This window comes from Oncorhynchus keta, chromosome 28, assembly GCF_023373465.1.
Source record: "Oncorhynchus keta strain PuntledgeMale-10-30-2019 chromosome 28, Oket_V2, whole genome shotgun sequence".
Classification (NCBI taxonomy): Eukaryota; Metazoa; Chordata; class Actinopteri; order Salmoniformes; family Salmonidae; genus Oncorhynchus; species Oncorhynchus keta.
In genome coordinates, this window is record NC_068448.1 from 7,527,240 (window position 1) to 7,549,651 (window position 22,412).

The 22,412-nt window shown below is 48.3% G+C and overlaps 1 protein-coding gene across 1 annotated transcript in view; it reads left to right on the forward strand.

The window, feature by feature from the left end:
- Positions 1 to 19,923: 19,923 nt before the first annotated feature.
- LOC118372956 (guanine nucleotide-binding protein G(t) subunit alpha-2-like) overlaps positions 19,924 to 22,412 on the forward strand; it is a 50,408-nt gene continuing 47,919 nt past the window's right edge. Inside the window, exon 1 of the mRNA XM_052484646.1 lies at positions 19,924 to 20,283. Within this exon, the coding sequence (XP_052340606.1) occupies positions 20,172 to 20,283 (112 nt within the window). The 5' untranslated portion in view covers positions 19,924 to 20,171. The remainder of the gene's footprint in view (positions 20,284 to 22,412) is intronic.

Sequence of the window (22,412 nt, forward strand, 5' to 3'; positions counted from 1 at the left end):
GAAGACAACAAAATACAGAACACTGTACGGTGAGGGGGCTTTGGGTGACCTCTTTGTGGGAACAATCACACTTGCAGGACCAGACGAGGACTGGACTGCTACCTACCAGACTAATGGAACTGACACTGTGTTCAAACGTGACCCTGGATCACAGGTCAACATCATTCCAGAGACTGAATTGTTACGGTTACAGGTAAAAACCAGTGGTGAACACAAAACAAAGGAGAAGACTGGAAGATTACAGTGGTGAAGCAATTGCCGCTTCAGGGACATGAACATTGGTGCTGGAGGTAGATGATACATCTCACAAGGTTCCGTTTGTCATAGTAAAGGGAGAAAAAACAGCCATCGTTGGGTTAAAGTCATGTAACTTACTGGGTCTAGTAAAAACGGGTTCATATGGTGAAATGACTAATGTTGAGGATGCATATGCTGATGTTTTTCAGGGAAGAGGAAAACTCAAGGTGCAGAACAACATGGAATTAGAGCATCCACATAGACCAGTGATCCATGTACCTAGAAAGGTCCCATTATCACTAAGAGACAAGCTAAAAGCAGAGCTACTGAGGCTGGAGGCCAGTAGATGAGCCTACTGAATGGGTCCACTCACTAGTAATAGTTGAGAAGGAAGATGGATCCATACACAGTCTGAGCGAGCTAACAGAACTAAACAAGTATGTAAAAAGAGAACACTTTCAGCTGCCTACCAGTGGGGAATGTGAGGACAGAAGTACAGGAAGTGAATATTTAATAAATAACCGACAAGAAACAAAAACAAGGACAGCATTTGGACAGGGGAAACAAAACAACATTAATGTAGACACGGGTGGGGAAGAAACTGAGGAACTGACAGATATAGGGGAGGTAATCAATAATGTAATAGAGTCCAGGTGAGTCCCATGAAGCGCTGATGTGTGTACCGATGGTGACAGGTATGCCTAATGATGGGCCACCTGGTGCCATCGAGCGGCAGAGAGGGGGAGCGGGAGCAGTACCTCGCCACCTGACATGGAAGGCTAAGGCGTGGAAACCCAACAAGCTGGCTGAAGTGTGGAAGCCTGACGAGCCGGCTGAAGCGTTGGAGCCTGACGAGCAGGCTGAGAAGTGGAAGCCTGATGAACCAGCTGAGGCGTGGAAGTCTGATGACCCGGCTGAGGTGTGGGAGCCTGACGAGCCGACTGAGGCATGGGAGCCTGTTGAGCCGACTGAGGCATGGGAGCCTGACGAGCCGACTGAGGCATGGGAGCATGACGAGCCGACTGAGGCATGGGAGCATGACGAGCCGACTGAGGCCTGGGAGCCTGACGAGCCGACTGAGGCCTGGGAGCCTGACGAGCCGACTGAGGCATGGGAGCCTGACGAGCCGACTGAGGCATGGGAGCCTGACGAGCCGACTGAGGCATGGGAGCATGACGAGCCGACTGAGGCATGGGAGCCTGAGGTGCATGGAAGCCCGACAGCTAAGGCATGGAAGCCCGACGAGCCAGCTGAGGCATCCCCGGTTCCTTTGGCAGCGACACCCTGACCCGACGTTACTAACCCCAACAAAAAAACTCCCTGATACCTCCAATATCGGTGTCTGCATTCTGTGAGGACAGACGCTGGGAGATGAGAAGCAAGTAGAGGGAGTGAATGTTTAATGAATAACCGACATGAAACAAAACAAGGACTGCGTCTGGACAGGGGAAACAAAACAACATTAATGCAGGGAAGAAACTGAGGAAGTGACAGATATAGGGGAGGAAATCTATAAGGTAATAGAGTCCAGGTGAGTCCCATGAAGCACTGATACGCGTAATGATGGTGACAGGTGTGCGTAATGATGGGCCGTCTGGTGCCCTCGTGCGCCAGAGAGGGGGAGCGGGAGCAGGTGTGACAGGGAGATATTCGGGGACATATTAGGGGCTCAATACTTCTCCAAGCTAGACGCCTCCTCAGGGGTTTGGCAGATCAGTCTAGACAAAGAGAGTACAAGGATTTGTACTTTCAAATACTCCTTTTTGTAGGTACTCATTTAAAAGGCTCCAGTTTGTTCTCAATTCATTACCAGAAGTCTTTCATAGGCCAGTCCGACAGATATTTGAGAGTGTGCCAGGCACCACAGTGTCCATTGATGTGGTATTATGGGGTCAGAAAACATGAAAATAAAGGAAAGCCGCACACTCTAGGAGCTCAGATGCAAAAATGTAATGTCCAACGTTTCGACAGGCAAGCGGTCTTCATCAGGGAGTAATCACAAACACTTGTGATGACTTGTTTATATAGTGTCAAAAGACACACACGGGTGTCTGTAAAAATGGCCAAGTATGGCCTAGTATCATTGGTTAATGCTCAAATATTAAAATGGCATACAAAGAACAGCATACAAAAAACAAATGGATAGCATACGATCAAAGATTCATTTTAGACTACACAAACTTACAAATAATTACAATGGCAAAGTCACAATAATCACAAGAATTGCTTCAGATCAAAGTCTACGTTGAGACCGAAGGGAGCAAAGGTCTTTAAATTAAAGATCCAGGCAGCCTCTCGTTTTAACAATACATTATCAAGGTCACCCCCTTTCCTAGGGAGGGTGACATGTTCGATGCCAATATAACGCAGAGACGAAATCGAGTGGTTTGCTTCCAAAAAGTGGGCCGCAACTGGGTAAGTCGGGGTCAGAGCACAACACAACGTTGAAAGCAGCACTTGATCTAGCCAGAGCTAATGGGCGAAACCTAAACGCAGACAAACAGGAATTCAGAAATACAGAAATAACCTTCTTGGGTGAAAAACGAACATGTGAAGATGTTCAGATAGACCAGAGCTAAGTGACAGCCATCTCGAACATGCCCCCGCCTACCGATCAAGAGGGTGTACGAATGGTTCTAAGTAAATATGGTTAACTATGTGGGCAAATTTGTACCTAATCTGGCAACTCACACGAGTGTCACATCTGCTCCTGCTACGCCCTCTGGTGTTCATCCGGTGTCTTCTTAACCTGCAGTTACTCCCCCAGTTCACAGACTCTCACTCTTCCTCCATCTCTGTGTGATTGTGTGGTTGGAGACAGGTGTGCAAGAGTCAGAGCAAATCCCTACCAGCTGCAACTCGTTCCATAATCAAGACCTCTACAAATACTCAGTCCTGCCACTTCCACTCTGCCAGATCGTAATCTCTGCTCAGTCAGTTCATAATCTAGCTATTTATGATTATTCAAGATCCTGATACGCTGCTGTGCCTGTTTCCCTGCCTGACACTGTTTATCCTATAATTGCAGTTACCGCTCTGTCTCCTGTTCCACATCTCACCACCCAACTACTCTGGATATTACTCACCACCACTATCTTTGATTCTACTCAGGACCTGTTTACCCTGTTCTACTAAGCCAACTCCAACCTCAGTCTCCACATCTGGTTTTTCTGCAACTCATCCGAGCTTCCCCAGATCTGCACTCCATATCTCTCATATCTCTCTAAATATTAATCCCTGTTTCCTCATCTGAGTCTGCTCTTGGGATCCCCCGGTGTCGCCCCGCTTAACAACGAGTCAGATGAGAAGTGTACTGTGTAAAAACTACAGAGTGGTGTTGGAACAGTAATCACCAGGAAGAGTTGGAGCAGCTCAAGGCATTAATCATGCACGCTCCAGTACAGAGGTTCAATGATGAAAATCTCATCAGAGGCCTCTAAAGCAGCAGCAGTATGGCACTAGATGTCGCCCAATAGCAAATGCCTCCAGTGCTCTGGCAACTTCTGAGTGTAATTATGCTCAGATTGAGAAAGAGGCATTGGCACTGTCATATGCATGTGAGGAAACTCCATGTGTTTATCTCTGGTAAAAACCATGTGGGCCCGAAACAGATCATAAACCTTTGATTACTATTGCAAAGAAGTGTCTAACATTCACACCACCAAGGCTACAGAGACTGTTTCCAAAACTTCTGAAATATGACTTGCAACTCGAGCACAGACCAGGGGGAAAAAAATGTGTTAGTGGCAGACACATTTATCCAGAGTTTTTGAAAGCTCACAACCAAACCGGATATACGAGCAGGACAAGACCGTACATGTAAACCTTATCAGAAAGAGAAAGAAAATGTAAAAAGAGTTGCACAGTCTCGGATGAAATGTGGGCAGTTATTTCACGTGCTAATGCAGAAGATAAATGTTTGTTAAAGGTGATTGAATCCATAACATGTAGGTGGTCTGTACAAGCTATACTCTACCCTTATGGTCAATACAGGAATGAAATATCTGTACTGGATGGAATTATGTCTAAGGGTTCAAGAAGTGTGCTACAGAAAAACATGCTGACACCCTGTTACGGATACAGTTATCCTGTGTGTGTGTATCTTGTGTGTGTTTCTTTTCTCTCCTTCTCCCCTCACAGGTGAAAATCATCACTCCCCAATCAGTCAACAATCAATCATCAATCAGAAGACACACCTCCTCCTATTTCCTGACCTATCACAGTTCCTTCCCCATGGTTTAAAAACCCCATCATTTGTTTGCTCTGGAGCTCAATCTCTCTGTAAATGCCATGTCTGTGTTTCACTCTCTCTTTGTGTGTTTCACTCTCTCTTTGTGTGTTTCACTCTCTCTTTGTGTGTTTCACTCTCTCTTTGTGTGTTTCACTCTCTCTTTGTGTGTTTCACTCTCTCTTTGTGTGTTTCACTCTCTCTTTGTGTGTTTCACTCTCTCTTTGTGTGTTTCACTCTCTCTTTGTGTGTTTCACTCTCTCTTTGTGTGTTTCACTCTCTCTTTGTGTGTTCACCTCTCTTTGTGTGTTCACCTCTCTTTTGTTTGAGCACCTCTCTTTTGTTTGAGCACCTCCACAGCACTTTGTCATCACCTGTGAGTATTGTTTTTGGCTATGGTGTTTGTTTACTGCTGGTGGGAAAAGGGGGAAACCAAGACAAGTCGCCCATAGGCATACACTACCCGTAGGTTAACTTTGTTAAATACATTAGTTAGAACTGGGCGGACCACCCTTTTCCTGCCCCCCACCCATTGCCATGTGTTTATAAATAAACCTGGAGTTTGACGGTAGATTTCTGTTGTCGTGGTTATTTCGTTCACACTTTTACTTTGTCACAATCATTTGCATGAGTTATGTTACACGTCTCATTCACCATCCCCACTAGACTGTCGGGCCAAAAGGGATTCGTACCACCCCCCCCCCAAAAAAAGACGGAGATGAACACAGACAGAGCAGACAGTCAGAGCCTGTGGAACATGCCAGAAATACGGGTAAAAACAGAGCAAAGAGACAATGTGAGTTGGGGAAAAAGAGATATTGAGACCATGGGGAATAGATCTCTTTTCTGTTGAGGGCAAGAACTATGTTCTACTGATGGGCTAGTACTCTCATTACCCAGAGAGCTTTGCTGAAGGACACTAATGTTAGTCCAGTGATTACTCACATGAAGTCATTCTTTGCTCGTCCATTGGGTCGCAGAGGTAGTTCGTACGGACAACACCTCACAGTTTAGCTTTCGGTGATTTATGTTACACTGCAAATGTTCAAGCGTGTCACGTTGACCCCATTGTATCCGCAGTACGATGGGTTAGTCGAAAGAATGCTGTCAAAACAGTTTAAGGAAGCTCTCGACTCAGACTCGAATCTAGCTTTGTTAAAACTACAGGGCTACTCTACTGAAACATGGTCTGTTTCCTGCAGAGCTGTTGTTCAAATAGGAAACTCAAAACTAGGCTGCCAGTACTCCTGGAAAAAGAAGGATGACAAGGTCACTTTTTAAACAAACGGGGAGAAAAGAGTAAACAGAAAAGACACTATGACAAAAGGGATCCAAGGTGCTCAGTCCAAGCGATCGAGTGCAAATGCATGATGGGAAAACATGGAGCGTTGAGGCCCGTGTGGTGAAAACAGTGGCAACCAGGTCACATGATGTAACGCTTGTTCCACTTACCTGAGTGTGAGCAAACAGACAGGTGAGAGAGTGACATTACAGGTGAGACATCCTCAAGCCTAGACACTCCTGTGTCAGACCTACCAGGGCAGCCTGTCGAAATGAGACGATGAGGTAGAGAAGCCCAGACACTCCTGTATCAGACCCACCAGGGCAGCCTGTCGAAATGAGACGATTAGGTAGAGAAGCCCAGACACTCCTGTGTCAGACCCACCAGGGCAGCCTGTCGAAATGAGACGATTAGGTAGAGAAGCCCAGACACTCCTGTATCAGACCCACCAGGGCAGCCTGTCGAAATGAGACGATTAGGTAGAGAAGCCCAGACACTCCTGTATCAGACCCACCAGGGCAGCCTGTCGAAATGAGACGATGAGGTAGAGAAGCCCAGACACTCCTGTGTCAGACCCACCAGGGCAGCCTGTCGAAATGAGACGATTAGGTAGAGAAGCCCAGACACTCCTGTGTCAGCTCCACTAGGGCAGCCTGTCGAAATGAGACGATTAGGTAGAGAAGCCCAGACACTCCTGTATCAGACCCACCAGGGCAGCCTGTCGAAATGAGACGATTAGGTAGAGAAGCCCAGACACTCCTGTATCAGACCCACCAGGGCAGCCTGTCGAAATGAGACGATTAGGTAGAGAAGCCCAGACACTCCTGTGTCAGACCCACCAGGGCAGCCTGTCGAAATGAGACGATTAGGTAGAGAAGCCCAGACACTCCTGTGTCAGACCCACCAGGGCAGCCTGTCGAAATGAGACGATTAGGTAGAGAAGCCCAGACACTCCTGTATCAGACCCACCAGGGCAGCCTGTCGAAATGAGACGATTAGGTAGAGAAGCCCAGACACTCCTGTGTCAGACCCACCAGGGCAGCCTGTCGAAATGAGACGATTAGGTAGAGAAGCCCAGACACTCCTGTATCAGACCCACCAGGGCAGCCTGTCGAAATGAGACGATTAGGTAGAGAAGCCCAGACACTCCTGTGTCAGACCCACCAGGGCAGCCTGTCGAAATGAGACGATCAGGTAGAGAAGCCCAGACACTCCTGTGTCAGACCCACCAGGGCAGCCTGTCGAAATGAGACGATTAGGTAGAGAAGCCCAGACACTCCTGTGTCAGACCCACCAGGGCAGCCTGTCGAAATGAGACGATCAGGTAGAGAAGTAAAAGCACCTCAGAGGCTGATTGAGGAAGTAGAAATGTGTTATTTAAATGCAGTGTTCACTATGCAAAGAATTGTAACCAGGATTTTTAGAGAATTGTTATTGTTAGTGTAATTGTTATTAAATCCTGGCATATTGTATCGGAGGCCACGTGCCCACTTATAGTAGGGTTTGCGCAGCCTGCGCACAGCAATGGGAGAGCCGGAGATCCCAACTCAATGCAGATACTTGACCGGCTCCGGTTAACTTGAATAAAGAAGGGCTAATGTTTTAAAGAACAGTTGTTCTTCAACTTCCGGACCCCCTACTGAACCACCTATCCGGACCCCCTACTGGACCACCCATCCGGACCCCCTACTGGACCACCCATCTGGACCCCCTACTGGACCACCCATCTGGACCCCCTACTGGACCACCCATCTGGACCCCCTACTGAACCACCCATCTGGACCCCCTACTGGACCACCCATCTGGACCCCCTACTGGACCACCCATCTGGACCCCCTACTGGACCACCCATCTGGACCCCCTACTGGACCACCCATCTGGACCCCCTACTGAACCACCCATCTGGACCCCCTACTGGACCACCCATCCGGACCCCTACTGGACCACCCATCCGGACCCCCTACTGAACCACCCATCCGGACCCCCTACTGAACCACCCATCTAGAACCCCTACTGGACCACCCCTACTAGACCACCCATCTAGACCCCCTACTGGACCACCCATCTAGAACCCCTACTGGACCACCCATCCGGACCCCCTACTGAACCACCCATCCGGACCCCCTACTGAACCACCCCTACTAGACCACCCATCTAGACCCCCTACTGGACCACCCATCTAGAACCCCTACTGGACCACCCATCCGGACCCCTACTAGACCACCCATCCAGACCCCCTACTTGATCCCCTATCCGGACCCCTACTGAACCACCTATCTAGACACCCTTTTTAGTAGACCACCCATCTAGACCCCCTACTGGACCACCCATCTAGACCCCCTACTGGACCACCCATCTAGACCCCCTACTGAACCACCCATCTAGACCCCCTACTGGACCACCCATCTAGACCCCCTACTGGACCACCCATCTAGACCCCCTACTGGACCACCCATCTAGACCCCCTACTGAACCACCCATCTAGACCCCTACTGGACCACCCATCTAGACCCCTACTGGACCACCCATCTAGACCCCTACTGGACCACCCATCTAGACCCCTACTGGACCACCCATCTAGACCCCTACTGGACCACCCATCTAGACCCCTGGACCACCCATCTAGACCCCTGGACCACCCATCTAGACCTCCTACTGAACCCCTACTAGACCCCCTACTGGACCATCCATCTAGACCCCTACTGAAACCACCCATCTAGACCCCTACTGAACCACCCATCTGAACCCCTACTAGACCACCCATCTAGACCCCCTACTGGACCACCCAATTAGACCCCCTACTGAACCACCCATCTGGAACCCCTACTGGACCACCCATCTAGACCCCCTACTGGACCACCCATCTAGACCCCTACTGAAACCACCCATCTAGACCCCTACTGGACCACCCATCTGGACCCCCTACTAGACCACACATCTGGACCCCTACTGGACCACCCATCCGAACCCCTACTGAAACCACCCATCTAGACCCCTACTGGACCACCCATCTGGACCCCCTACTGGACCACCCATCTGGACCCCCTACTAGACCACCCATCTAGACCCCTACTGGACCACCCTTCTGGACCCCCTACTGGATCACCCATCTAGACCCTCTACTGGACCACCCATCTAGACCCCCTACTGGACCACCCATCTAGACCCCCTACTGAACCCCTACTAGACTCCCTACTGAACCACCCATCCAGACCCCCTACTGGACCACCCATCTGGACCCCTACTGGACCACCCATCCGGACCCCTACTTAAACCACCCATCTAGACCCCTCTACTGGACCACCCATCTAGACCACCTACTGAAACCACCCATCTTGACCCCCTACTGGACCACCCATCTGGACCCCCGACTAGACCACCCATCTAGACCCCCTACTGGACCACCCATCTAGACCCCCTACTGAAAAAACCCATCTAGACCCCTACTGGACCACCCATCTAGACCCCCTACTGAACCACCCATCTGGACCCCCTACTGGACCACCCATCGAGACCTCCAACTGGACCACCCATCTAGACCCTCTACCGGACCACTCTACTGAACCCCTACTAGACTCCCTACTGAACCACCCATCTAGACCCCTACTGGACCACCCATCTGGACCCCCTACTGGACCACCCATCTAGACCCCCTACTGGACCACCCATCTAGACCCCTACTGGACCACCCTACTGAACCCCTACTAGACTCCCTACTGAACCACCCATCTAGACCCCCTACTGAAACCACCCATCTAGACCCCTACTGAAAAAACCCATCTAGACCCCTACTGGACCACCCATCTAGACCCCTACTGAACCACCCATCTGGACCCCTACTAGACCCCTATCTGGACCCCTACTGGACCACCCATCTAGACCCCCTACTGAAAAAACCCATCTAGACCCCTACTGGACCACCCATCTAGACCCCCTACTGGACCACCCATCTGGACCCCCTACTGGACCACCCATCTTGACCCCCTACTGGACCACCCATCTAGACCCCCTACTGAAAAAACCCATCTAGACCCCCTACTGGACCACCCATCTGGACCCCTACTGGACCACCCATCTAGACCCCCTACTGGACCCCTACTGAACCACCCATCTAGACCCCAACTGGACCACCCATCTAGACCCCTACTGGACCACCCATCTAGACCCCTACTGGACCACCCATCTAGACCCCCTACTGAACCACCCATCTAGACCCCCTACTGGACCACCCATCTAGACCCCTACTGGACCACCCATCTAGACCCCTACTGGACCACCCATCTAGACCCCTACTGGACCACCCATCTAGACCCCTACTGGACCACCCATCTAGACCTCCTACTGAACCCCTACTGACCCCCTACTGACCACCCATCTAGACCCCTACTGGACCACCCATCTAGACCTCCTACTGAACCCCTACTAGACCCCCTACTGAACCACCCATCTAGACCCCCTACTGAAACCACCCATCTAGACCCCCTACTGAACCACCCATCTGAACCCCCTACTAGACCACCCATCTAGACCCCCTACTGGACCACCCATCTAGACCCCTACTGAACCACCCATCTGGACCCCTACTGGACCACCCATCTAGACCCCCTACTGGACCACCCATCTAGACCCCTACTGAAACCACCCATCTAGACACCCTACTGGACCACCCATCTGGACCCCTACTAGACCACACATCTGGACCCCTACTGGACCACCCATCCGGACCCCTACTGAAACCACCCATCTAGACCCCCTACTGGACCACCCATCTGGACCCCCTACTGGACCCCCTACTAGACCACCCATCTAGACCCCCTACTGGACCACCCTTCTGGACCCCCTACTGGATCACCCATCTAGACCCCCTACTGGACCACCCATCTAGACCCCCTACTGGACCACCCATCTAGACCCCCTACTGAACCCCTACTAGACTCCCTACTGAACCACCCATCTAGACCCCCTACTGGACCACCCATCTGGACCCCTACTGGACCACCCATCCGGACCCCTACTTAAACCACCCATCTAGACCCCTCTACTGGACCACCCATCTAGACCACCTACTGAAACCACCCATCTTGACCCCTACTGGACCACCCATCTGGACCCCCGACTAGACCACCCATCTAGACCCCCTACTGGACCACCCATCTGTACCCCTACTAGACCCCCTACTGGACCACCCATCTGGACCCCTACTGGACCACCCATCTGGACCCCTACTGACCACCCATCGAGACCTCCTACTGGACCACCCATCTAGACCCTCTACCGGACCACTCTACTGAACCCCTACTAGACTCCCTACTGAACCACCCATCTAGACCCCCTACTGGACCACCCATCTGGACCCCTACTAGACCACCCATCTAGACCCCTACTGGACCACCCATCTAGACCCCCTACTGGACCACCCTACTGAACCACCCATCTAGACTCCCTACTGAACCACCCATCTAGACCCCCTACTGGACCACCCATCTAGACCCCCTACTGAAAAAACCCATCTAGACCCCTACTGGACCACCCATCTAGACCCCCTACTGAACCACCCATCTGGACCCCTACTAGACCCCCTATCTGGACCCCCTACTGGACCACCCATCTAGACCCCCTACTGAAAAAACCCATCTAGACCCCTACTGGACCACCCATCTAGACCCCCTACTGGACCACCCATCTGGACCCCTACTGGACCACCCATCTTGACCCCCTACTGGACCACCCATCTAGACCCCCTACTGAAACAACCCATCTAGACCCCCTACTGGACCACCCATCTGGACCCCCTACTGGACCACCCATCTAGACCCCCTACTGGACCACCCATCTAGACCCCTACTGGACCACCCATCTAGACCCCCTACTGGACCACCCATCTAGACCCCCTACTGGACCACCCATTTGGACCCCCTACTGGACCACCCATCTGGACCCCCATCTAGACTCCCTACTGGACCACCCATCTAGACCCCCTACTGGACCACCCATCTAGACCCCTACTGGACCACCCATCTAGACCCCTACTGGACCACCCATCTAGACCCCTACTGGACCACCCATCTAGACCCCTACTGGACCCCATACTGAACCCCTACTGGACCACCCATCTAGACCCCCTACTGGACCACCCATCTAGACCCCTACTGGACCCCCCATCTAGACCCCCTACTGGACCACCCATCTGAACCACCCATCTAGACCCCTACTGGACCACCCATCTAGACCCCCTACTGAACCACCCATTTTGACCCCTACTGAACCACCCATCTGGACCCCTACTGGACCACCCATCTAGACCCCCTACTGGACCACCCATCTGGACCCCCTACTGGACCACCCATCTAGACCCCCTACTGGACCACCCATCTGGACCCCTACTAGACCACCCATCTGGACCCCTAGTAGACCACCTCCCAGCCATCCTGACTTTCTTTGTGTACGTTAAGAGGATATTCAAAACAATTAGTGAGGTTGTGTGCGTAGTTGCTTTCGTATCTTAAGGATCACTGTGAGTAGTGGCTTACTACTGAGTATCCCTATATACGGCTCTTGTGAAACAGAGGGGCGCTGTTTAATTCGCTTGGATGCTTTCTCCAGTGAGATATATTCAGCCTCTTGCGAATTAAAGGACATTTATGAAACACAGAGACAACAGATAAAAAATAAAATCTTTTTACATTTTTTGCTCCATGAATAGACGACACTGCATGTCCTTCTTTAACCCATGTCAAGTCCTTCTTTAACCCATGTCAAGTCATTCTTTAACCCATGTCAAGTCCTTCTTTAACCCATGTCAAGTCATTCTTTAACCCATGTCAAGTCCTTCTTTAACCCATGTCAAGTCATTCTTTAACCCATGTCAAGTCCTTCTTTAACCCATGTCAAGTCCTTCTTTAACCCATGTCAAGTCCTTCTTTAACCCATGTCAAGTCATTCTTTAACCCATGTCAAGTCCTTCTTTAACCCATGTCAAGTCCTTCTTTATCCCATGTCAAGTCCTTCCTTAACCCATGTCAAGTCCTTCTTTAACCCATGTCAAGTCCTTCTTTAACCCATGTCAAGTCCTTCTTTAACCCATGTCAAGTCCTTCTTTATCCCATGTCAAGTCCTTCCTTAACCCATGTCAAGCCCTTCTTTAACCCATGTCAAGTCCTTCTTTAACCCATGTCAAGACCTTCTTTAACCCATGTCAAGTCCTTCTTTAACCCATGTCAAGTCCTTCTTTAACCCATGTCAAGTCCTTCTTTAACCCATGTCAAGTCATTCTTTAACCCATGTCAAGTCATTCTTTAACCCATGTCAAGTCCTTTAACCCATGTCAAGACCTTCTTTAACCCATGTCAAGAACCCATGTCAAGACCTTAACCCATGTCAAGTCCTTCTTTAACCCATGTCAAGTCCTTCTTTAACCCATGTCAAGTCCTTCTTTAACCCATGTCAAGTCCTTCTTTAACCCATGTCAAGTCCTTCTTTAACCCATGTCAAGTCCTTCTTTAACCCATGTCAAGTCCTTCTTTATCCCATGTCAAGTCCTTCTTTAACCCATGTCAAGTCCTTCTTTAACCCATGTCAAGTCCTTCTTTAACCCATGTCAAGTCCTTCTTTAACCCATGTCAAGTCCTTCTTTAACCCATGTCAAGTCCTTCTTTAACCCATGTCAAGTCCTTCTTTAACCCATGTCAAGTCCTTCTTTAACCCATGTCAAGACCTTCTTTAACCCATGTCAAGTCCTTCTTTAACCCATGTCAAGACCTTCTTTAACCCATGTCAAGTCCTTCTTTAACCCATGTCAAGTCATTCTTTAACCCATGTCAAGTCATTCTTTAACCCATGTCAAGTCCTTCTTTAACCCATGTCAAGACCTTCTTTAACCCATGTCAAGTCCTTCTTTAACCCATGTCAAGACCTTCTTTAACCCATGTCAAGTCCTTCTTTATCCTTCAAGTCCTTCCTTAACCCATGTCAAGTCCTTCTTTAACCCATGTCAAGTCCTTCCTTAACCCATGTCAAGTCCTTCTTTAACCCATGTCAAGTCCTTCTTTAACCCATGTCAAGTCCTTCTTTAACCCATGTCAAGTCCTTCTTTAACCCATGTCAAGTCCTTCTTTAACCCATGTCAAGTCCTTCTTTAACCCATGTCAAGTCCTTCTTTATCCCATGTCATTCTTTAACCCATATCAAGTCCTTCTTTAACCCATGTCAAGTCTTACCTTAACCCAGACAAGTCCTTCCTTAACCCATACAGGAGCAATTAAGGTTAAGTGCCTTCCTCGCTCAAGGGCACATTGACAGAACCAGCAACCATTTGGTTCTTAACCCTTTTATGCGCTAGGCTACCTGCGTCATGACTTACCTGGACCACCTATTGAGATGTGCCTTTTGTTAATTAAATCAGGTATTAAATTAGGTGAAAAGGAGACGAGAGAGAGCGAGAGAGAGAGAGAGAGACCCCTTGACTTTTCAACATTTTGTTACATTACAGCCTTATTTTAAATGGATTAAATATTATTATTTTTCTCATCAACTTACCCCATAATGCAAAGCAGAAAAACAGTTTTTTTAGGCATATTCAGCCCCTTTGCTATGAGACTTAATTAATTTGTACTTTTTTTTTGCAAACATTTTCTTACTTACTTGTTGGTTAAGTAAGCAGTACATGGTAAGGTCTACTACACCTGTTGTATTTGGCGCATGTGACAAATAACATTTGAATTGATTTGACATTTCTAACACACTCCCGTTATTAGCAAAAATAATTATCACGTGCGTTTGATTACACTGCCCTATGGCCAGACTGTTTCTGACCTCTACCTCACAAGCCCTTGCTACGGCTAAAGGCAGTGTTCCAAAAACAACCTATTGTTATTTAACAAATTACTAAATTGGTTGGAGGCGGTTTGCAGTGATTGGGCAGACGACGAGGGGTCAAAGACCAGTTGGTTACACATGGCACTGACTCTGCAAATAGTTGCGTGAACTAACAAGATCCAAAAAGGTCCAGGAGGCAATAGGATTGGCCCTGCTGGCAGTCTATTTACGTGTATTTGGGTGCAGTGGAGGCCTCTCATTCCTTTATCTTAGTCAGGGCCACATGCTCCGTATTAAACAGTTAACCTCTTGACATGCAAACGTTTGGAGCTTTTCACAAGCTTCAGGTAGTGCTAGTAGAATAACAGTGGGATAGGTAGAGAAAACCCTCTTATGGATGGGTCCTTATACTGTATACATGGTGTGGAGGATTATGTTAGTGTTCTTCAATGACCATAAACATGATCTGTGTAAGTATGGAGTATGTGTAAAATATGTGATCTGGTTGCTTGCGTGATGAGGAACTCAGCGAGGAAGGGTGTAACTCAGCCGGGAAGGGTGTGACTCGGCCGGGGAAGGGTGTTAACTCGGCCGGGGAAGGGTGTAACTCGGCCGGGGAAGGGTGTAACTCAGCCGGGGAAGGGTGTAACTCAGCCGGGGAAGGGTGTAACTCAGAGGAAAGGATGTAACTCAGCCGGAAAGGGTGTAACTCAGAGGGAAGGGTATAACTCACCGGAGAAGGGTGTAACTCACCGGAGAAGGGTGTAACTCAGCAGGGAAGGATGTAACTCAGCCGGGAAGGGTGTAACTCAGAGGGAAGGGTGTAACTCAGAGGGAAGGGTGTAACTCAGGGAAGGGTGTAACTCAGAGGGAAGGGTGTAACTCAGCCGGGGAAGGGTGTAACTCAGAGGGAAGGGTGTAACTCAGCCGGGGAAGGGTGTAACTCAGAGGGAAGGGTGTAACTCAGCCGGGAAGGGTGTAACTCACCGGAGAAGGGTGTAACTCAGCAGGGAAGGGTATAACTCAGAGGGAAGGGTGTAACTCAGCCGGGGAAGGGTGTAACTCAGAGGGAAGGATGTAACTCAGCCGGGAAGGGTGTAACTCAGAGGGAAGGGTGTAACTCAGAGGGAAGGGTGTAACTCAGAGGGAAGGGTGTAACTCAGAGGAAAGGATGTAACTCAGAGGAAAGGATGTAACTCAGCCGGGAAGGGTGTAACTCAGAGGGAAGGGTGTAACTCAGAGGGAAGGATGTAACTCAGAGGGAAGGGTGTAACTCAGAGGGAAGGGTGTAACTCAGAGGGAAGGGTGTAACTCAGAGGGAAGGGTGTAACTCAGAGGGAAGGGTGTAACTCAGAGGGAAGGGTGTAACTCAGAGGGAAGGGTGTAACTCAGAGGGAAGGATGTAACTCAGAGGGAAGGGTGTAACTCAGCCGGGAAGGGTGTAACTCAGAGGGAAGGATGTAACTCAGAGGGAAGGTGTAACTCAGCCGGAAAGGGTGTAACTCAGAGGGAAGGGTGTAACTCAGAGGAAAGGGTGTAACTCAGAGGAAAGGATGTAACTCAGAGGAAAGGATGTAACTCAGAGGAAAGGATGTAACTCAGCCGGGAAGGGTGTAACTCAGAGGGAAGGGTGTAACTCAGAGGGAAGGGTGTAACTCAGAGGGAAGGGTGTAACTCAGAGGGAAGGGTGTAACTCAGAGGGAAGGGTGTAACTCAGAGGGAAGGGTGTAACTCAGAGGGAAGGGTGTAACTCAGCCGGGAAGGGTGTAACTCAGCCGGGAAGGGTGTAACTCAGCCGGGAAGGGTGTAACTCAGCCGGGAAGGGTGTAACTCAGCCGGGAAGGGTGTAACTCAGCCGGGAAGGGTGTAACTCAGAGGAAGGGTGTAACTCAGAGGGAAGGGTGTAACTCAGCCGGGAAGGGTGTAACTCAGCCGGGGAAGGGTGTAACTCAGAGGAAAGGATGTAACTCAGCCGGAAAGGGTGTAACTCAGAGGGAAGGGTATAACTCAGCAGGGAAGGGTGTAACTCACCGGAGAAGGGTGTAACTCAGCAGGGAAGGGTGTAACTCAGCTGGAAAGGGTGTAACTCAGCGGGAAAGGGTGTAACTTAGCGGGAAAGGGTGTAACTCAGCGGGAAAGGGTGTAACTCAGTGGGAAAGGGTGTAACTCATTGGGGAAACTCGCAGTGTTGTGGTGCGCAGATGGCCCGGGTTCAAAGACCATTTGATCATACGTGACAATCAACAGTACCCTAAAAAGGTGCAACACGCTTGGGATTGGCTCTGGAAGTCTGGGACTGGGTCACCCGCTTGGTATTAAACTCTTGACATGCAAAGCTTTGGGGTTGTTACATGGCTGAGCAGGGTGACCCAGTTGCCCAAAACAAGCCACACTCCACCCACACATATGGCCATCTGCCCAGCCTGTCCTTCCCTGGGTGGAACATGGGCTCTGTGGGGGTAATCTCCTCAAAAGATCAGAACCTTGGTCTCGCGCTCACGAAACCAAGGACTTAACACACCCGATACAAATAATCGACTAATCACTGTCTCTATCTGGACCATGACGATTAGATGAATCAGGTGTGTTACTGCAGGGCTGTATCAAAACCCTGCACACCCACTAGCTTTCCAGGACAGGAATTGGAGAGGTTGTAAACCCTGGTCTAAGGTTCTGATGAGGTAGGTTAACCATGGTCTAAGGTCATGATGAGGTAGGTTAACCCTGGTCTAAGGTCGTGATGAGGTACGTTAACCCTGTTCTAATGGTCTAAGGTCATGATGAGGTATGTTAACCCTGGTATAATGTTCTGATGAGGTAGGTTAACCATGGTCTAAGGTTCTGATGAGGTAGGTTAATCCTGGTCTAAATTCGTGATGAGGTACGTTAACCCTGTTCTAATGGTCTAAGGTCATGATGAGGTAGGTTAACCCTGGTCTAAGGTCGTGATGAGGTACGTTAACCCTGTTCTAATGGTCTAAGGTCATGATGAGGTAGGTTACCCCTGGTCTAAGGTCGTGATGAGGTAGAATAAACCAGGGCTGGATCAAAAGCCTGCACACCCCCATACCCTTACCCTTCTCACACTATTGTGCCGACCCGAACCGTACCGTACTGTGCTAGCGCGGAGATGTTCCTTTCACATTGTCCTTACCAGCAACGATGATGAGTTAGATTAACCTTGGTCTAAGGTTGTGAGGAGGTAGATTAACACTGGTCTAAGGTTGTGATGAGGTAGATTAACACTGGTCTAAGGTTGTGATGAGGTAGATTAACCCTGGTCTAAGGTTGTGATGAGGTGGATTACCCCAGGTCTAAGGTTGTGATGAGGTAGATTAACCCAGGTCTAAGGTTGTGATGAGGTAGATTAACACTGGTCTAAGGTTGTGATGAGGTAGATTAACACTGGTCTAAGGTTGTGATGAGGTAGATTAACCATGGTCTAAGGTTGTGATGAGGTAGATTAACCCAGGTCAAAGGTTGTGATGAGGTAGATTAACACTGGTCTAAGGTTGTGATGAGGTAGATTAACCCAGGTCAAAGGTTGTGATGAGGTAGATTAACCCAGGTCAAAGGTTGTGATGAGGTAGATTAACACTGGTCTAAGGTTGTGATGAGGTAGATTAACCCAGGTCAAAGGTTGTGATGAGGTAGATTAACACTGGTCTAAGGTTGTGATGAGGTAGATTAACCCTGGTCTAAGGTCATGGTGAGGTAGATAAACCCTGGTCTACAGTTGTGATGGAGTTGTGACGGTTCCAGCAACCATGATGGATGCTTTGAGATCATAGTCATGTAATTTTTCATTTTATATTTGTCTGATACACAGACAAACACAAAAATAGTACTGAGACCCTCTGACCTCCATAACTCCAACTCCAACAGACTGCCAGGTCTGTCAGCACCACAACAGTTTAAAATGTCTTAAGGATTGGACCCCATGCGTTTTTAAAATATGTATTTTTAATCATCTTTGAAATGCAAGAGAAAGGCCAATATATGACTTAGGAATCTAGGCGCAACATAGATTTTGGCCACTAGATGGCAGCAGCATATGCACAAAGTTTTAGACTGATTCAATGAACCATTGCATTTCTGATCAAAATATTGTATCAAGACTGCCCAAATGTGCTTAATTGGTTTATTAATATATTTTGAAGTTCATAACTGTGAACTCTCCTCAAACAATGGCATGGTATTATTTCACTATAATAGCTACTGTAAATTGGACAGTGCAGTTAGATTAACAATAATTTAAGCTTTCTGCCCATATCAGATATGTCTATGTCCTGGGATTTTTTTTTGTTACTTAAAACCTCATGCTAATCACATTAGCATACGTTAGCTTAACCGTCCCGTGGGGCGGGGACTGATCCCGTAGAGGCTAACCACTAGGCTACCTGCTGCCCCGTGCACAAAGCGTGATCCATACAGAAATGGTTTGTCGAGATCGGCGTGGAATAACTTGACTGGCCTGCACAGGGCCCTGACCTCAACCCCCATCGAACACCTTTGGGATGAATTGGAACGCATACTGAAAGCCAGGTCTAATCGCCCAACATCCGTGTCCGACTTCACTAATGCTCTTGTGGCTGAATGGAAGCAAGTCCCCGCAGCAATGTTCCAACATCTGAAGCCTTCACAGAAGAGTGGAGGGGGGACCATCTCCATATTAAAGCCCATGAACATACTTTTGTTTTTTTGGTCCTTTTTTCTGACCTATTTCAGTCATGATTCTTTAGGTTTGTGTATATAAACTACAGTACTGGAGGCATCAGTGTAATAGGGGTTTGCACTTTTTTTAATCATATTAAAGGGGAAATCTGCAGTTCTAACAATAACAAAATCGATTAATGCCCACTTTTGCAGGGTAAACAGCTGAGGGATGGGGCTGGAGAATTGTAACCACTCTTAAAATCATGGACACATCTATGGATGCATGGGACTGACCATCCAGGAGATGAGCCATGTTTTGAAGCTACTGTATTTGTTTATAATTACATTGATAACAATCAATGGAGTTAAACAACAAGCTCATGAGGCATTAAGTTATACTCTTCAAGATTCAATGGCTATATATAATGCATTTTAAAGTCCTCAAATGGAGGTACAAGTCCCCTTTAATGAATCTTAAACATAAGTCCTGAAGAGCCATTCTCTGGTGTCCAAGTTACAGAAAACGTAAACAACTACTATCCTGGCTCCAATGTATCAACAGTCAGAGCATCCCAAATCCCCAACCGACCCTAGTGGAATCAAACTGGGCCTGCGTTGGTCTTTTCACTCCTAATTAGCTGTGTTAATAGGATTTGGCTTCTGGTGTTTCCATGTTGTAAGACATGCGATTTAAACCACAGAGATATTTAGCCTCTGAAGCTGCAGAGGAGCAACACTTTGACTTAGTATCTCTTGAACAGTAGTCTACCTACTACCTAACAACTCATTGTCTTTCTATCAGGACATCTATTGATAATCTAACGGTTCTTCAATCACCTCAACGACCTGTCAATCAATCGTCCCGTAGGAGATTTTCTTGTTTTGTTGTAGCACGTTTAGTGACTACAAACCTGTTTCTGTGTAGCGAGGCACCCAGGACAACGAACCACCAAGATGTCGATGGACGAGCCTGAGGATCTGGAGATGGAGGGAGAGGAGGGGATAGACGCCAAGGAGCTGAAGAAGGAGCTGGCTGAGTCCAAGGCAGTTAAAGTGCTGATGCTGGGTAAGTGAATCAACCCATTGGTGTGAATGTATCGGAGATGCTTCAGGAAATATGCTCTTGTGATGAGGTAGCCCTGTCTGGAACTCGTAAGGTCGTTTTGGCCGAATGGCTGGAATCCCCCATGAGTTTTGGTTTCCTCTTCATAAAGGAACCGAAAGGCAATATTTCAGCTAAATTAACGTGGAATCATAAACAGGATATTTGTTGTGACATATGATGGGATATCATTGATTTGGTTGAGGTCAATGGTGGAAAAAGTACCCAATTATCATACTTAATTAAAAGTAAAGATACCTTAATAGAAAATGACTAAAGTAAAAGTGAAAGTCTCCCAGTAAAATACTACTTGAATAAAAGTCTAAAAGTATTTGGTTTTAGCCAGGGGCACATTCTAACACTAACACATAATTCGCAAAGGATGCATGTTGTGTTTAGTGAGTCCACCAGATCAGAGGCAGTAGGGGTGACCAGGGATGTTCTCTGTTTAGTGAGTCCACCAGATCAGAGGCAGTAGGGATGACCAGGGATGTTCTCTGTTTAGTGAGTCCACCAGATCAGAGGCAGTAGGGATGACCAGGGATGTTCTCTGTTTAGTGAGTCCACCAGATCAGAGGCAGTAGGGATGACCAGGGATGTTCTCTGTTTAGTGAGTCCACCAGATCAGAGGCAGTAGGGATGACCAGGGATGTTCTCTGTTTAGTGAGTCCACCAGATCAGAGGCAGTAGGGATGACCAGGGATGTTCTCTGTTTAGTGAGTCCACCAGATCAGAGGCAGTAGGGATGACCAGGGATGTTCTCTGTTTAGTGAGTCCACCAGATCAGAGGCAGTAGGGATGACCAGGGATGTTCTCTGTTTAGTGAGTCCACCAGATCAGAGGCAGTAGGGATGACCAGGGATGTTCTCTGTTTAGTGAGTCCAGATCAGAGGCAGTAGAGATGACCAGGGATGTTCTCTGTTTAGTGAGTCCACCAGATCAGAGGCAGTAGGGATGACCAGGGATGTTCTCTGTTTAGTGAGTCCACCAGATCAGAGGCAGTAGGGATGACCAGGGATGTTCTCTGTTTAGTGAGTCCACCAGATCAGAGGCAGTAGGGATGACCAGGGATGTTCTCTGTTTAGTGAGTCCACCAGATCAGAGGCAGTAGGGATGACCAGGGATGTTCTCTGTTTAGTGAGTCCACCAGATCAGAGGCAGTAGGGATGACCAGGGATGTTCTCTGTTTAGTGAGTCCACCAGATCAGAGGCAGTAGGGGTGACCAGGGATGTTCTCTGTTTAGTGAGTCCACCAGATCAGAGGCAGTAGGGGTGACCAGGGAGGTTCTCTGTTTAGTGAGTCCACCAGATCAGAGGCAGTAGGGGTGACCAGGGATGTTCTCTGTTTAGTGAGTCCACCAGATCAGAGGCAGTAGGGATGACCAGGGATGTTCTCTGTTTAGTGAGTCCACCAGATCAGAGGCAGTAGGGGTGACCAGGGATGTTCTCTGTTTAGTGAGTCCACCAGATCAGAGGCAGTAGGGGTGACCAGGGATGTTCTCTGTTTAGTGAGTCCACCAGATCAGAGGCAGTAGGGATACGTGTGTAAATTGGACCATTTTCCTGTCCTGCTAATCATTAAACATGTAATGAGTACTTTTGTGTGTCAGGGAAAATGTCTAGAGTAAAAAGTACATTATCTTCTTTAGGAATGTAGTGAAGTAAAATTTTTCAGAAATATAAATAGTAATGTAAAGTACAGATAACCAAAATACAACTTATGTAGTACTTTAAAGTATTTTTACTTAATAAATAGTACTTTACACCACTGGTTGAGGTTTGTATTAAACTGCCATCCAGAAGCAAGGAGGGACCACATCGGAAAGGGGGGGGGGGGCATCATTTAATACGACATGATTGGTTCCTCTGAAAACCTGGCCTCAAGATAGGACAAAAAAATATTTCAAATGAAATTGAGATAACATCTGTAATTTTCACATTGAATCTTTCTGGTGTTGAATATATTCCATCAAATGATATCATACTCTTTCTCTGGTCCCATTTTAATCAAACACAGACAATAAGGCCTAGATTCAATCAGATAAAGCGTCAACCGGCGATAGCCCACACCCGCATAGCTGATGTTTTGACGG